The 17,448-nt window shown below is 34.5% G+C and overlaps 1 protein-coding gene across 1 annotated transcript in view; it reads left to right on the top strand.

Moving 5' to 3' along the window:
• FSTL5 (follistatin like 5) overlaps window positions 1-17,448 on the top strand; it is a gene marked incomplete at its 3' end in the record, with an annotated part of 301,118 nt that overhangs the window by 255,949 nt on the left and 27,721 nt on the right. The window contains exons 11-13 of the mRNA XM_082051029.1: window positions 2,838-2,864; window positions 4,995-5,113; window positions 11,444-11,593. Of these exons, the coding sequence (XP_081907155.1) occupies window positions 2,838-2,864; window positions 4,995-5,113; window positions 11,444-11,593 (296 nt within the window). The remainder of the gene's footprint in view (window positions 1-2,837; window positions 2,865-4,994; window positions 5,114-11,443; window positions 11,594-17,448) is intronic.

The following is a 17,448-nucleotide window of genomic DNA, read 5'->3' as shown; positions in this document are numbered from 1 at the left end:
TTTTTATATCTTGAAGTTTATAAATGTGTGATAGTTGAGTATAAGATGTGGCAGAAGGTGTTAATTTTTGCTTAACCAAAGAGGAAGGTAAACAATACGTTCCTTAGCCTACCTTCCATCTATGGATGTTGTACTTGTTCCAGCATTTCAGTCTTTATCTCAAGACTGGACAACTTTCTTGAACACAGGTTATAAAATGATTAAAATATAGGAGGTTTCTTGATCTGTATTATGTGAGGTGATGGCTATTATTTATTATTTTATATTGCACTCTTAAATAACATCTCATTTTTTTTCAAATTGACTTCTTAATTTTAAAATTAATAAGTGTGGGGTTTTTAAGGCACTCTTTTTGTCCCTCCACTTTTTTTTTTTTTTTTGAGCAAAGCTCAGAATTATACGTATCATTTTGCATTAACACACATTAATGCGTTCTGTACTTAGTATCTTAAATAATTTAATCTGATGCTGTGTAGTTCCACACAGTTGAGTAATTGTAGTTACTTTTTATTTTCTTTCCTGTGTCACCCCTAGAAAAAAGACTGATGAAAAGTAGAACTTTATGGCTAGATTTACAGGACCTCAGGTGCCATATATGACATGGTTCTTTGTCACAATGCAAACAGAAAGCTAATTTTAAAGAAGATCCTCCTCCAGGTTGCCCTGGAGGCAATTGAAAATTGAAATCAATTTGCTTTATTACAGAAAAAAGACTATATAAGGTGACATTGACAAGTACAGAACTGTCATCTGAATGAAGAAATAGAGCCACTGCCTGGGCATGCAGGGATACAGTCAGAAGTTCCAAAACCCACTTGGAGCTGAATCTGGTTGTCCACAGTGCCACCAGTTTCACCCAGAGGCCAGTGTACCCCAGGGGTGTTTCTTTCTCCTCCCGTCTAAGTACAAATGACCGATTTAACAGTTCAACAAACGGAAACAACCATAAGCACCTTAGCATTCTGGCTTTGATGCTGGCAACTTCTATACTAAGACTTGACTGTATAGTGCTTGCAAAGCAGGTGCCATATTTAGTTGATGGGAAGGACAGTACTATATTGTCCCAATTTCTTCTCCTTTCAGTCATGGAATATCTTTGAGGAGACTTCAGCTGCTTTCATCCTGCAGTGAAAAAAAATACTTTCTGTAGCTCTAAGGCCACAAGGATATAATTCTCTCTTAAATGTTCTTTTTATACAAATCAACACCTTTTTCTTCTTGTCTAAACTAAAATAATTCAAGATCCCTTAAACCTTTCAATCTGTTCTTTCTGTAGTTGCAGTACAGATCTACTGATAGGTCTTTATTTAAAAAATAATACCTGCCAATAAAACATCAAATTAATATTCTGTCTCATGATTGCAACTTATAGTCAGAGGTCTCGTTTAGGAGAATAATCAAATAGTTTGAATATAAGCAGCTAAACGTTATTTAAATGAGATATGTTAAATACTCTGTTCATGTTTGCCACTTATATATGCAGTAGACCAAATCCATTTTGTCCTGGCAACACTGTACATGAATCTAAGAGCCATACTGGTGTTAGCAATTTAGATTTCAAGAAATTTAATTCAGAGCAACTGGATGTCTGGAGGCCACATATTCAGCCAATGTATTCAAGACTTCCTTCAAAGCCAGTCTATTCTGAAAGTAACAACTTGGAATCAGAAGAACAAGTATAAAGGCAGACTGAGAAATATATTTAAAACATGTTGACTCTATTTTGACCTTAGCAGCAGTGCAACGGAAATTCTGCTTCCTGAGTAAAAGATGCTTGGGAAAATCATATTATCTAGGATTTTTCCTGAGTGATAGTTGATACTGTTTCTACTCTCAACCTTGAACTGTCAGCAGTTGAAGGACATTAGTGTACTAATAGAATTTTTAATAATGTATCTTCCATTACTTTTTCCAAACTTTTTTAAAAGCACATTAATGTTTTTAGCTTTTGCAACACTGTTTCAATTAACATCACAACTTCATTATACCTGTGTGACGTATATGTATTCCTTTCCTTTAAATTTTCCTCTGTTTCTTAAGATAACTACTTTACAAAACAGTGATGACATTTCAAACGCTTTATTCCCTGTCATGCTGAGTTCTAAATATTTAAAATTTGCACAATTATATTTGCTTTCTTTTTATTTTCCCCAGGCAGAAAGAGCAATATTAGGATAATTAGTTTATATTGTTCTCAAAGGTCTAAAATCCAACTATAGACAGGATGGACAAGTACAACTTACGTTTTCATGGGAAAAATAACTTAGTTGTTTACCATGTCATATTATAGTTCCCATCTTGATCTTGCAAAGATAATGGCAAAGAGCATGACAACTTTGATAACATGGCTGTGTTACAGGAGTACAGAAGAATATCTTGCATACATTTTGGCTTTGCATGTTTCTCTCATAACGATGTCCTGAAATAGATATTTTCGAAATCCAGTGCTTAAAGGAAATTATGAAAATTATGTCTCCTGTACTTAATATGTATAATTGATGTATATGCAAACTCCATTGCTTTTTGTAATGGATTATGAAACTCACTATTAATAAAGGCTAATGTAGTTAACTTGTGGGGGTGATTGTGTAACATGGGGTGATGGGGTTTACCCTAACACCATAACTTCGGTGGCCGATGACAGTTTTGTCACATGACACAGAGAACTTTATTTAATCTTACTGTTAATTCACTGCTTCTGTTGATCTACCTGTAGAATAATTCTAGTGAATCAGAGGTTAAAGCATCATAATTATTTCAGAATTGATATATCATTTTATGTTTTTATTTATTGTTCATTTGTGTTTTCTGTTTTTTCTCTCTCTTACATGCTGCAGTTGCAAATATATTGTGGCGAGAGCAAGGTACTAATACAGATGTCTTTTTTCATAATCTGTTTATTATGATGAAATCCTCATCTGCTGTTCCTTCTGTGTGTTTCACTTTGGGGTTTTTTTGTTCATACTATACAGTTACTGTAATTACCTTCCTTCTTGTAACATTGCAGGAATTTGATTTAAATAAAAACAATAATAACAGAAAATAATACTTTAAATGCTTATCAATGAAAAGCATCACAACTAACTTCTTTGGGCCATGCATACTCTCATTTTCTGTTATCTACATATTAGCACATAGGAAGGGAGTGACGAATGTTTAGTAGGACAATTAAGATTGTGAAGCCATAGGTAGGCTTTAGTGCCTGCAATGCATATTTGTATATGGGGTACACAGGAGCCTTAACAGAACTGCTTGCTTGTGTAAGTGTAAAAAAGAGTATGTGTCAGAAAATCTGAAAGGATTTTGAGAGTACATTAATTTGTATTGCAATAATACAATATATACGCATGTATAAATGTATCCTCATATTAATTTATATTTAAAAAGCAAACAAACAAAAAATCAGTGTTAGCCAGTTTTAAATATAGATTCAGTCTAAATGAATCAAATATAATTGCATTTATTGTCATTGCTTCTGGCACTGTATAATAAATGTACTGGCTTGTTTTCGGTTTGTGGGAGAAGGGTTGCAAAATTGGGTCAGGTGTCTTTAGAGGAATAGCTCCTGCAGCTGTAAAAAAGCGGCTTGCCTGAACAATTAGATATTTGTACAGATATTTGTAGACACATGCTCAAAGGAACAGTTTTGAGATCATCATAACTTGGAAAGATTATTTCTTTGGATACACAGGTAAAGTTTCCTTATATGAAGTGACTTCCCTAAACTCAGTATATAAATGGAAGAAGGACATTTCTTACTGTGTCTTCTTCACTGATTTTGAAGAAAATTTTGGTGAACATTACTATCTAGATTTTGGAAATAAAGCATTGAAAGTTTGGGCTGAGTTACTATGCACAAATATTATCTGTACATTGGAAAGCCTGCTTTGGAGTTGCGGTAACTGAGAAGGAGGAAGTTTCGGGAGTCTGTTTATCAAACGTCTTTATCACTTGGGGCTATCAGATGATTTACTTCCTCATGTTCTGGTAGTACTTATCCTGCTGATAACTATTATATAATTTAGTCACTGAGACCAGGGAGAAGGGAAAATCTTGTTTTGTCCCCAGCCAGCTTCACATATTTATTTATCACCAAGATACACTAACCCAGTTACTCAGCTATGGATCTCTACACTGTGTTCACTGATAGGAGCAGCCTAACCTCAGTCAGGCTTATCTAAAAATTCTAGCTGTTCTTACAGGATGCACTGTCATTTTCTTCTTAGAATTTTACAAATATGAACTGATCATCCATTCATCAATCAACAACTTGTCCTAATTGGCACTGGCACATGGTGAACTAAAGAGCATGTCCTTTTTTAGTGGTCATGAGCATGACCACAGATATTATGAGACTTCATACTATAGATATGGTTCCCATCTTCTCCAGAAAATATTACATCATGCCTCTCGTTCAGAAATATTTTAGTAAAAGTATTGAATTCTATATTCTATATTGAGTTCTATAAACATCTGTGGCCCTTCAAACTTGGAATGAATATCTGCCCAACTCTGGCTTTCCAATAAAATACAATAGAGAATGTTTCCTTTTTCTGACTGAAAGAAATGTCAAGTAAGTGTTTATAGCAAAGATTTAAAACTTCTCTTTCAATGTTATACAGAAATTACTTTAACTCTTCCATCCATCAGAAAAAGAAAAATACTTGGAGATATCATATTAATTTGATTTCAAGGTAGATGATTTTACAAGATCACTTTCGTTACTACAGCTGTCAAACTGTATATTTCTAAATCTGTTTTCAGAAAGACACTGTCTTGCCGGGGGAAAAACTGTGTGAAATTCTGAAAAAGAGTTTTGGTTTAGTTTTATAACGAAAGATCCCGTAGGATTAGCTGCATTAGCACTATACATATAAACAAATTGATCTCATACCAAATATGTGATGAAGTTTTTAGTTCAAGACAAGGATTTTCTCTTTTGTCATTGTGTAATTTTATATATTTCAATGTGTTTGTTGTTTTTTTTTCCTAAGGTCTGGGAATTGGGAACATGTTTTATGTTTTTTATGAAGATGGCATCAAAGTAATACAACCAGTGGAATGTGAATTTCAGAGACATATTAAACCTAGTGAAAAACTCCTCGGTTTTCAGGCAAGTTTTTTTCTTTTTTTCATTTATTTGTAGTGGATTCTCAATTATAGCTTTATTTAAATAAGACCTTGCTAGTTTAGTGTTTTCTGCTTGATCAAGTATGTCTTCTCAATTAATAAGCAACTTATAATGGTGGACTCAAAATTTGCTGTACTTTCCTTGATCAAATTCAAACTTTCAGTTTCTCTTTTATATTTGATACTCCCTGTATACTTTTAAAACCCTTTATTTTCTTTGGCTGCCTTTATCTTTTCCGAGTCCTTTCCTTTAACAGCTCTCTACACTTTATTTCTGGTTTACTTCTTGTCATTTTTTCTCCCCACCATGCCAATTAAATACCTCTCTCTGAATCAGGGATAGATTCTCTCTCTATTAAATATAAGATCTAAAGTTACTATTTTTAATGGTTTCTTTTTCTATACTGGATGTTTCTCTATATTAGAACATCAGCTATCATGAGGCAAATCCTTGTGCTGATAAATGCTCCACAGCTCCACTGAAGTAGAAATGATAGATGTTTCTACTCCAACTTAAAATTCATTTAAGTAGTTTCAGTAATTTCATTGCTAATAAATCTAGAGCTTATTTCACCACATTCTGTGCATTTATGGAGCAGTTTCCATGTGTAACATACATAAAAACAGTAGTGTATTCTTCCATTTATTCTTTTGTTGGTTTTCCTGCTAATCACATTGCCAGCTGACACGATGCATGTTCTCACAAGAATACCTGATACTAGTGACTACATTAAGACCTGTTCAGTATGATCTAGCACCATCCAAAATTAATAACTTTTAAACATTACTTGGATTTGAATGAGTGTCCTTGAAATACATAATAACCCATGAGCTGTACGCTTTGTTTTTTTTTTTTTTTTCCCTAATACCTAAAGCACACTGAAATAAGAGCAGAACTGTCTCAATGGAATTTGCCTCTTCAGTTATCATTATTGATGTCAAAGGCTGCTGTACTCAGCAGCAAGATTTATTTTAGTGTGAATAATTATGCTTTGAACAGCTAATCATACCTTGATTTGTGCTGCTTAAGTGAAATTAGGTTGACACAGCCAAAAATAAGCCAAAGAGTGTTTTTATGGCTGTTTAATTCAAAGGCTGATTATTTAAGAAGTCTGTTACATTTTTATTGGTCTAAAGTGCAGCCTAGTTTTTAAGTGTATTTTTATTGAAATGTGGTAATAATCAGGATAGATAAGTCAAACTTGTTTCCTTTCAGACCTAAAGTAGTATACTAATTATGTCCTTTTCCCCGGCAAAAAGTGGGCTACATGAAAACTTTCATTTTAGAGTAGGTATAGACTTGTCCTTTTTTGGATATTTTTGGTTTGTGGGTATGTGTGATAAACATGTAGCCAGAAATTAAGCTTTGTACATACATGCATGTCATTTTGCCCATTAAATTCAACAATATTTTTACTTATTCCCCTGAACACTGAAAACATCTTCACTCACGTGTGGTGGCTAATAAATCTTTATTCCTCCAAGAGAAATCAGAAATATTTGGAAAATATATAAAAAAAAAAAAAAAGAGAGAGAGAAAATTGAGAAATAGTTTTCATTAAAAGAATTCCCTGCCAATACTATGACAACAGTAGTATTTTCTAGAACAAACTTATTGACTATGAAGGTGCAGACAGCTGCTGCCTCCTTTGCAGAATATCCTACCTTCCTCAAGCCTCTTTGGAAAATCTATTTTCTCTAAATAAGAATAATGAAATAATCCAATTCTGTCCCAAAATCAGATTTTTATCAAGTTCAGCATGTGATTGTTCAGTGGTAAGACTTCATGTCATAAATTGCTCATTAGTAATTCTCTTTGACTCTGTCATATGACATTACTAATCACCGATTGTTATACTGCATGTGTTGAGGTGGCTTTAAATAGACTTTCACATTTATGGCAGCTACTGCTATTGACATCTCCATCACTTGTCTCTTAACATATACCTAAAGAAAAATCCTTGCTTAAAACTCCTATTTCTTTACACTTTTCTGAATTAGCTGTTCAAATGATAAGTAAAACCCCAGTAGACCTGTTTCATTGCCAAATATTTGCTGAAGTGCAGGAATATTTCTAAATTCTGCAGTGTGGTTTAGGTACTAGAAATGTTACAGAAAATATCTGGATATTACACGTGATACTGCAGTATTCCTTCCCAGGTTTCCTATTTGCCTGTCAACAAAACAAATCACTCTTAGCTGAGCTCCTGTGGAAAAAAAAAGGGAACTCAGATATTTCAGTATTGCATTGTGTTGTGAATGAATGTTGCAGTAGATACACGTGTACGTATTTGGGTATGCAAATTTTGCCAAAGGTAGATGCAGTTTCTCAATAACAATATACTTGAGAACCATTATCTAAATATTTAATTACCTCTTATGCAACTGAGTGTCAATACAGCAAAACCCTTTAGTGTGTGTCTAACATGGAAATCAATTAGACTTTCATTGTGTTGAAAGTGAAGCAAAAGATTTAGTGCTTTATGGGACCATCATGGTTCACAGGAAATTGTTAAGAGCTTCCTCCTCTCCTTCCCAGAATATCCCAAGTTACTTGAAACTTGTAAATTAATATCAAATGAAAGTAGTCTTTTATTAGGCTGATAGTGACAATTCTGGATTCATAGGGACAGAAATACTTAATTTCACAATAATTAATGTGACCACATGGCAAAGTCTCCACAGGAAATGAACTTGTTAATCCACAGAAATTGCTTGGGTGTACATTCTTATGCACACTAAGTGCATAATTGTTAACCTTTGTTGAAAAAAATGTGGAAAAGGTCCACAGTCTGATTATTACTACAGAATGTCAAACAGTGACTTAATATAGAAGAGGTGATGCATGAATTTGTGTCTTAGTGCATGCACTGCTGTAACCTGTTGGCATCACCATACTTTTAGACAGTTATAGCATTGATAAATATTTCCTTTACAATGCTTAAAGAGTTTGACTCAAATCTTATTAAAACACTGAGGAACCTTGGATTAAGTGTAAATTTACAAACAAAGAATTTGCACATATAAATCTACAAGTACATGTTTTTTCTTGAGAATTTCTTGCCCCAGACTCCCTTTCTGTAAGGATTTATATTCCTCCATCTGCTGACTTGGTAGAGGGTGAGTCACTTTTTGATTAAAAAGTTGGGAGGGGAGGGAACAATGAAATAAATTATTGTTTTATCAGACGTTAGCTTTTTTTCTGAGAGAATAAATTAGGAAAAAGTAAATTGCTAACATTTTAATTATAAGAAAAAAAATGTGGGTTTGTGCTTATATTTTAAAGGAAAAATTATTTTAACCGATTACTCAACCACTGGGGAAATTAATATAGAGACTCGGAATTACTACCTGTACTGTAAAAGAAATCCAAACTGCCTAATCAGATAAACCTTAAATTTTCAAAAGCAAGATTTAAGTTCCATTGATTGAAACAATTTATGGTGCATCCAGGTAAATGTGGGTTTGAATAACTGGAAAAACAACTGCATAAACTGATTCGTGCTGTGAAAAAAAAGACTCTATGTTGGATATGAGAATTTTGGTGAATAATTTTCACTGTTCCTTTGGAGAAACACTTCTTTTGCTTTTAATTTTTCAGTTTTGGGGACAAAGTGATAGTTGGCATTGGATTATAGAAATTTATGACAATATAAACAATGTTCTAGAACGAGTAAACTGCATTTGTATATGTAGTTTTATTTTTTACTTAATTTTTTTGCTTAAGATCTGACAAAGTGTAATGCTTCTTATTTGCTGTATTTAAAGTGGACAAGAGGAGCAAGTTTTATTAGTTATATAGATAATAATAATGTCATGTAGTTTTTAATTTAAATATATATGTGTATGTAAACATCTATATGGATATATTAAAAACTACATATATATTCCTTTTACATTGAAATAATATTTAGAAATACACTTCAGCCAGTATTTTAGACTCAGATTCAGGAAAACAATGGGAGGCAAGATTACTGTAATCATTTATACTAATCTACATGATGCCATGTTAGAGGAACTTAGATTCCTTCAGCAGGAGTTGATGTTATTTTTTAATAGTATGTTGAATGGGACCTTGTACAATACACAGCACCAAAAGCTGGATTAAATTAAGGTGAGTCCCTGAGAGACATGACTGAGAAGAATGAAACAGTATAGAGTTGTTATAAACATTCACAGATGCATTATTTGAAGAAGGTGTTCTCTGAGGAAGAAAGAAGACCATGTAGAACAGTCTGAAGTAGCTGTTTAGATAAAACATGGAACTAAGACAAAGTGTATTTAGAATAATTATATAAAATAATTTGAGATCTGTGAAAAAACCTGGCAGTTGAAGTGACAATTGCACAGAAGGCAAATGAAAATAGATCATTGATCTGATGAGTGCACATCATATTAGAGACATACTTTTTTATGTTGACACTCCATGTGATAGAAAGCTTTTAGCCACTTTTAAGAATGAAAGCTCCGTTTGCCACCATGCCTATCATTCTTTAAAATACAGATTTTAAACAACTTCTTCCTTCAAAGTGCATGGCTTTTTAACAGGGCAAAATACATCTTATTCTTTTTACTTATTTCTGAGTTCTGCTGAAGTTCTTGATTATGTGCCATCCCATGGCACCTGGGTTTAGTAACCTTTCCCTATCAATGTGATTTCTGAAAGACTTCCCTGTTTACAAACCACATAGGAACAAGCAGTGACTTTCAATCTCCTGTAAAGAAACTCCCTCTTTTAGAGCTGGAAATTGATTTATTTCTTATTTCGACATCTAAAGATTGGGTGTATTTTCCCACAGAGGCACAGCAAGCAAAGAATGTCGATGATGATACAGAAAAGTTAGTGTTGAAATGTATCAGTTTCTTCTGAAAAAGCATTGCTTAGTACTGGATGTGTTGTTCTGTCATGTTATTTTTCCTTTTAAAAGGAGTCTGATGCTTAAAAACAGAATCACCTCTTGCTGGTCATTCTATACTGAAGTCATCTTCTGCTGACATGTCATTATTTTCACAGCAACCAGTTATGATGTATCAGACAGAGCATTCTAAATTAGGAATAATCAGCAGATAAGTGCTAAAAAGAAATAATAATGATTTGGTGAAATTGCCCCTTGTGATGAAAGAAAAATTAAGAGGGAAATGAACAATAGGTCAGGAAAAAAAAAAAAAAAGCTTGACACATGCTGTACTTCTTCAAGCAGAATATTTTCCAGGTCCTTGTTTTTCCATAAATTCGATGTCCATTATGGGAAAAAAAAATCGTGTTCTTTCATAAAGGGAATTTTCAAATATGGTAACATATTCAACTAATTAACTTTTATTTTAGATAAACACAAGCTTTTACTGGAAGCAAATAGTTACAAGAAGACAGATAGATAGAAATAGATATCTATATGATGAGTGGGAATATATTTATATATAAATATGAATAGTAAGCATGTAAATACAGATAGCTATTTTGAGTGAGAGTGCATAGCAAAAAATACATGCATTATGAAATATGAATTCACTGAAGTCAACAGGAACTTTGCTTTTTTTTCGAATTTGTCCTTTTGTAGGGATGGAAGGGCAGAGGAGGGAGGAGTGATAGTAAGAAACCATTTGATTTGTATTGGGTTTAACAGTAGTGAGATAGGCCATGAAAAAGTCTTGTGGCAGAAACAGCCAAATTGCTTGACCTTTGAAGTAACGTATCAGTACCTCTTGTGACCAAAACGGCGGATCTCTCCAGCTGCTGCTGTCTTGCCCCTGTGCCATGTGACATCACATCTCCTCCTCTTTCTCTTCATTTATACACTATCATCTTCCCAATTTGCTATTTGCCTGCCTTCCTGCTGTGTGCTCGGATGTAAGTGTAAGTCATGGCTGTACCTGTTTTCCTTTGCAAGATCCTGTGATGGTGCAGGTGACGGAGCTGCCAGCTACTGCAAAGTAATGACACATCGTGTGTCTAATTTGTTTTTCTGGTTTTAAGGTCTCCTGGCTCTTGCTCACTTTATTTCTTCTTGTATTGCTGTTTCAAATGGATTTCTTTCTCATGACAACAGTGGCAACTGCCTGATTTTCTGGAAAACGTCCAAATAAGCTGGTGTATGGCCTACACTGAAGTGCTTGTGAGTTGTGTGGTGCTTAAAACATGCAGTTTGACTAACATTAGTGTATGTCCCAATGTCACCTGTCCTTTTTCCTTCCCTACACATTCTGAGATCTTATTTTACAGTTAAAAAAAGAAGAAAAATAGTATAATTTGTCTTTTTGTTGTGTTGTTGACTGTTTTGTTGCTTACACTTTCCCTGTTTCTGTTCAATGACAGGATGAAGTTTGTCCCAAAGCAAATGGAGAGGCTGTTCAGCGGTGTGTATGGGCAACTGCTGTGAATGTAAAAGACAAGTTCATTTATGTAACTCAGCCCACACTTGACAGAGTTCTTATTGTTGATGTACAGTCTCAGAAAGTTGTGCAGGTATTTCTTCCTAATTTTTAAGTTAATATCTAATTTGATCACAAGAATTTAAGGTTTTCCTTCATATTTAAAATCTGCAATTAGCTTGAGAATGAACATAACATCTAGAAAACAACTCATCTGCTTTCCACATTTAGCACAAGTTTATAGTTAGTGACTGCTCTTGTCAATGGGCAATTGGGAGGGAGACAATGAATATGAAAATACCTCTTATAAATATTAAACACATTGTTGAAGAAACAAGTTCTTTGGGAAGTTGCTGGCTTGAGGTACTTTCCACTTAAAAATGAAGATTCATTAAAGTAAAGTCTTATCACAGGAATGTGTCTATCAGTTTTGGCAGGAAAGGTCAGGGAGTTAGGTTTGGCTACAGAAGGTGGAGTTATTCAATAAGCTTTTAGACAGAGAAATTCCTGGAATTGTGGAAGACCCAACATCACCCTTAGCCAAAATTGAAGACAATGAATTTGAACTTCTCTATTCCTCTCTACTGTGTAGACAGTGAAATCACAGAACCATAGAATATCCTGAGTTGGAAGACACCCACGAAGGTCATTGAGACCAACTCCTGTCCCTGCGTATGACAACCCCACACCATGTCTGAGGGTATTGTCCAATCTCTTTTTGAATATTGTCAGCCTTGGGGCCATGACTGCCCCCCTGGGGAGCCTGTTCCAGTGCTCCACCACCCTCTGGGTGAAAAACCTTTTCCTAATGTCCAACCTAAACCTCCCCTGGCACATATTCCTGCCATTCCCTTGGGTTCTGTCATTGGTCTCCAGAGAGAAGAGTTCAGTGCCTGCCCCTTGTCCTCCCCTTGTGAGGAAGCTGTAGCTGCCATGAGGTCTCCCCTCAGTCTCCTCTTCTCCAGGCTGAACAAGTGACTTTAGCAGCTCCTCTGAGCACTATCAGTTTCTCAGTCTCAGGGATACTGGAGATACTCAGCTTAGTCAAAATAATTCATTGGGTGAAAGAGAAAAATAGATACTATGGTACAGGCGTTAATGCACTCATATGATTTGTGGAAGGTAGGGCAACGCTATACTGAATATTAGGTTTTTGGAGCAGTACAGTTCCTCAGGGGAGCCTGAGAGAGTCTCAATGTAATCCAAATGGTCAGTAGTTTGCCTGGAATGGAGGAAAAATTTCATATGTAGTTACCACCACTCAAATCAAATACTATAACCTCTGTGCTCTTGTCTGTTTTCTCCCTTCTTTTTTCCTTATGTATCCAGTGGCATCAATATTATCATTGTACTATGTGGTGAAATGAGGGATTTACAAAAGGACAAATTTTATTTTGTGGAATTTTTAAAGACATGTGAAAATGCCTTTAGAAAATAATAGCCATAAACTCATTAAATCCTAAGTATATATTTTCTGAATATGAAGAGAATATTTAAAGTCTTAAAATTATTGTGTTAACAAAGCATATGGAAAAGGCAAAATCATAATTGGCTTGTGCTTAGTATTTCCACCATATCACACAGTTTTTCTCATTTTTATCAGACACATACAATAGAATATGTTTCATTATATAGTCTTTAGTCTTTCGGGATGATGTCATTTGATCAGAGAGATTAACTCTATTTCACTTCCAGTGGAAAAAAGAAGTAAACCAATTGTAGTTGGGGACTGTCAACAGTCTTGTCAGGGGCTTGTTTTTTGGTTGGGTTTGTGTATTTTTTTTTTTTTTATCCTATAAAGATCATGTAAAATCTTGACATTTACTTTAAAAGAAAGGATCTTCTTTTTCTGAAATCAAATTATTTCCTGGGCAAAGAGCTCTGAAGCTGGTTAATAACTTGTTAACAATCCTGCTCTGATTCTCCGAAGAAAGGGCACTTGTATGTGAAACTGATAAAGAGGTTTTTGACACCACATTGAGAGTTCTCATTGAAATTTTAATCATACAAACATGCCTAACGTCTACAGGGTTACTTATAGTATCATCACATTCATAGAAAACAGATGTTCTCTAGCTAAATAAAATATGGATTTTTAAAATTAGAAATCTAGTCTAAATTGTTAATAAAAATACTTGAATAAAGATTTTTCATGCCTTTTGCTTTTTTCACCGACAAATGAATTAAAATCTTTAACAAGTAGATTATATATAATGTATTAGATTCCAGGGGGAACTTATTGCAATCTTATAAGAAAGATGGAAACAGATTTTTTTAATAAGTCCTGTCTGTAGTGATAGGACAAGAGGTAATGGTTTTAAACTAAAAGAGGGGAGATGCAGACTGTATATAAGAAAGAAACTTGTTACGATTAGAGTAGTGAAACACTGAAATAGATTGCCCAGAGGTGGTAGAGGCTTCATCCCTGGAAACATTCAAGACTGGACTGGATGGCGCTCTGAGCAACCTGATCTAGTTGCGGATGTCCCTGCTCATTGCAGCCGTGTTGGACTAGATGCCCTTTGAAGATCCCTTCCAACTCAAACTATTCCATGATTCTATGATATTAATATCTGTATATTACATGTATTAATGTAAAATTTAAAAATACATAGAAAAATGCAATTTTAAAATTACATTAACTTGACAGTTAATGTAATGAACTTGACAGTTAAAATTTCAATAATTGTACATTCTTTAAGCTGTTCATCTGCATTTTCTGCCATCTATGTTCTGTATCAGCTGGCTCAGTAAACATAGCTTCCTCAAAACCTGACCTATCCAAATGGTGACAGGGTCTGATAAAATGTTTTATTCAAAAAGTTAATAATAAAAAGTTAGTATTTTTTGTTCTTTTACTTTTTTTAATGTAAATTGAATTAGCAAAGCAGAGATGAACTGAATGGATAATGAATTTTTGTCTTCTGAAGAGAAGGCTTTTTTTTACAGCCAATTCAATATATCCCTCAGGAAGAGAGACTAAAAAAATCCACAGTCCTACTGCAATCCACAGATTTGAAGGATTAGAATCTCTGGAAAAGGTTTCCCTGGTCTCTGGCTCATGTTCATGTGTCATCTTGCTTTCCTGTGGATGATGGATGAAACACCAATTGCATTTTCTAGCTTTTTTACTTCAGTGGCAAGAACATATTATGCCTTTTGAGCTCACTGAAAAATACTAAAGAAGTTGGAGGTTCTTTTAAACTTGGGTTTTATGGAATAGTTTGATTGGTAGACTTTTCTAATTTTCCTTCAGATACATTAGTTATTATTTTACTAAGTAAAAAAAAAAAAAAACCATTACCATACCATTAACTGGATGTTCAGAGATACTTACCACAATGATGTATGTTAATTAAAAAGTAAAATTCAATAAATTGCCCACTAATTAAAAGTATACTCCTCCCCCAGAAATATGTAAAGTGATTCTCCAGTTTTTGGATGGAGTTAGGTTGCTATTCTATCACAGAAGTATTGGAATTTCTGTAATGAGTTGAAAAACAGGCATACAGGATGCCTAGGTGTTACGTAGAGCTTTGTGCTTTAAGCCTGTGTTTCTTAGCAAATATGCTGAGCTGAAACTGGATACTCCACAAGCCTTCATGCTAGCTAGTCCAGGGAAAAAATCATTTCATGTTCAAATAACTTTCATTTGAGCAATAGAATAGAATAGCATTGCTTTTCCATTACTTCAGTAATATCCAGATCATGAACTTAGGGAAGTATAGAATGAAATTTATTCCATCTGTAGAAACATTTTGCAGGAATGAAAGTCTTAGTTTTGATTGCTCTAGGATGTTTAGATATTAATGATAAATTATCTTTCCGTTTCACAGTACTTAACACAGACATTTGGTAAGACAATATGACTAAGATATAACAGACAAACAGTCAATTAAAGAAAGTGTGTTACTGTCATGTTTGGGTACCTGAGCAGAATTTCTGCTTTTTGTCACTGACTTGAAAATTATTTCCTGGGTACACTTTGCCAAATACATGGGGAAAGTGTTTTTGGATTTCCTCTGTATCCAGCTTAACCATGCTGATATTCAAAACTGACTTAAAGGCGAGTAAAAGTAGTTGCAAAAAAAATAAATAAATCATGGAAGCACAAAACCTATATAATCTTTTTCATATAGTAGAAGACTATAAAAAATAAAACCACTAATGATTCACAGATGGCTTTTAGAATTGAAGTAAGGCTAATTTGGAACAAGAGAAACTTTGTTCAGCATTTCTTATAACAAGCATGGCTTTTTCTTCTTTATTCTTTAACAATAAGTATTTATTTTTTGTTTTGGTTTTCACAAGCAGCAAGAATTTTTCTAACCATTAAATGTTGCTCTACTCACCTTATGCACATACTCAAACACTCATACAGGAAGCAAGAAAGGGAGTTTAGTTTCTGTCAGATCAGTTTATTCTCATTATTTACTGTACTGCCTAGCAGAGAAAAAACAAATCAAAATGTAATTGATTTTTGGAAAACAGATGCTAAGCTGTTCATAAAGAAGAGCATTTTGCTTACTAGACTGCCTTTTCTCTAAGTGTCATGTTAATACCGAGGACATTATTTACATTTTAACTATTTCTGCTCTATATCTTAAAGAAGAAACCTTTGCTCTGTAAAACCAAGTTTTCAAAAATGCATACTCTGGTGAAACAAATGTTGAGAAGACTTCGTATTTTGAAAGTGAGCAGCACTCTAATAAAAATCCTGTTAAAGTACAGAAGAACTAAATACAACTGAAAACATACTCGAACAGGCTATGTGTTCTGTAACTATGCTGTTTTCTGTGTAAAATAATGTTGACTTGGTTTTGCTTATTATGGTGTTTTTTCTGAAGTATTACATTTATTCCTTTCTACTATGAAAGTTAATGTAAAATATGTGTATACAGGTGCACATATGTAGCAACTAGGTTTGCAGATTATTTCTTTCTATGACAAATATTTATCAAAATAAGTAGAATAAGATTCTAGAGCAGGCTAAATTGAAATGTATTGGAAACATAGATGGTGTGTCCTTACAGAGGTATATGTAGACTTTTTGATTTAGCCAGGTAATTCTCATTATAAAGTTAATAGAAGTATTTGCTTTCATTTGTAAATTCCTGAAAGGAAGCACTGTCACCTGCAACTGTCCAGTATTGCTTGGCAGCACATCCTTAACTGGCCTGGCCTAGAGTAGCAGTGTCAAACTCATTTCACTGGGGGCCACGTCAACCTCATGGTTGCCTTCGGAGTGCCAAATGTAATTTTAAGACTAAAAAAGTAACTACTTCTACGTTTATAGAGTCCCAAAATTACATTCAGCCCTCTGCAGGCAACCGTGAGGCTGATGTGGCCCCCGGTGAAAATGAGCTTCACATCCGTGGCCTAGAGGAATGCTGATGTAAACAGTCCACACTGTACTACTGGCTGGTCAGCCTGACTAGCTAGAAGCATCTGTGAAAGTCTCCCGAGATTCTCAGCTCCTTTCTGCAGCTGGTTCCACTCTTGGGAGCTGCATTTACTTGGGCTTGAGTCTGTGAGCTATTCTTTCTTCTCCTCCTGGCAGTGCCACAGTCCAGATCCTGAGCAGAATGCACAGGGGTCAGACCTTTTGCCTGGGAAAGCCAAAAGGGAATTTGACACACCTGAACAAATTAGCTATACAACAGCCTAAGTATTATTTTAGACAGCTTGTGTTCTAGCCTGCAGCAGAAAAATGTCATCAAACACAAATGACCTTTTTCAAGGGATGTCTTTCTGATTTTAAATGAGTTAAGGAGCAACATGGCTTCATTTTCCATTTTCAAAAAGAAAAACAAATTCTGCCTAGATGAAGCTGTGGCTTGCAACACCTCAGGAGTACAGTTAAGTATCATCAGTAGTCCCAGCCAGCCATTAGTGCATTATCTTGAGGATCTACATCATTAGTTTAAATTAGGTTCACTTAATTAGCCA

The sequence above is a fragment of the Streptopelia decaocto genome (genome assembly GCF_964273445.1).
Source record: "Streptopelia decaocto genome assembly, chromosome: 4".
Taxonomy (NCBI): domain Eukaryota; kingdom Metazoa; phylum Chordata; class Aves; order Columbiformes; family Columbidae; genus Streptopelia; species Streptopelia decaocto.
Note: the sequence above shows the minus strand (reverse complement) of the source record. Positions and strands in the feature narration are given on the sequence as shown.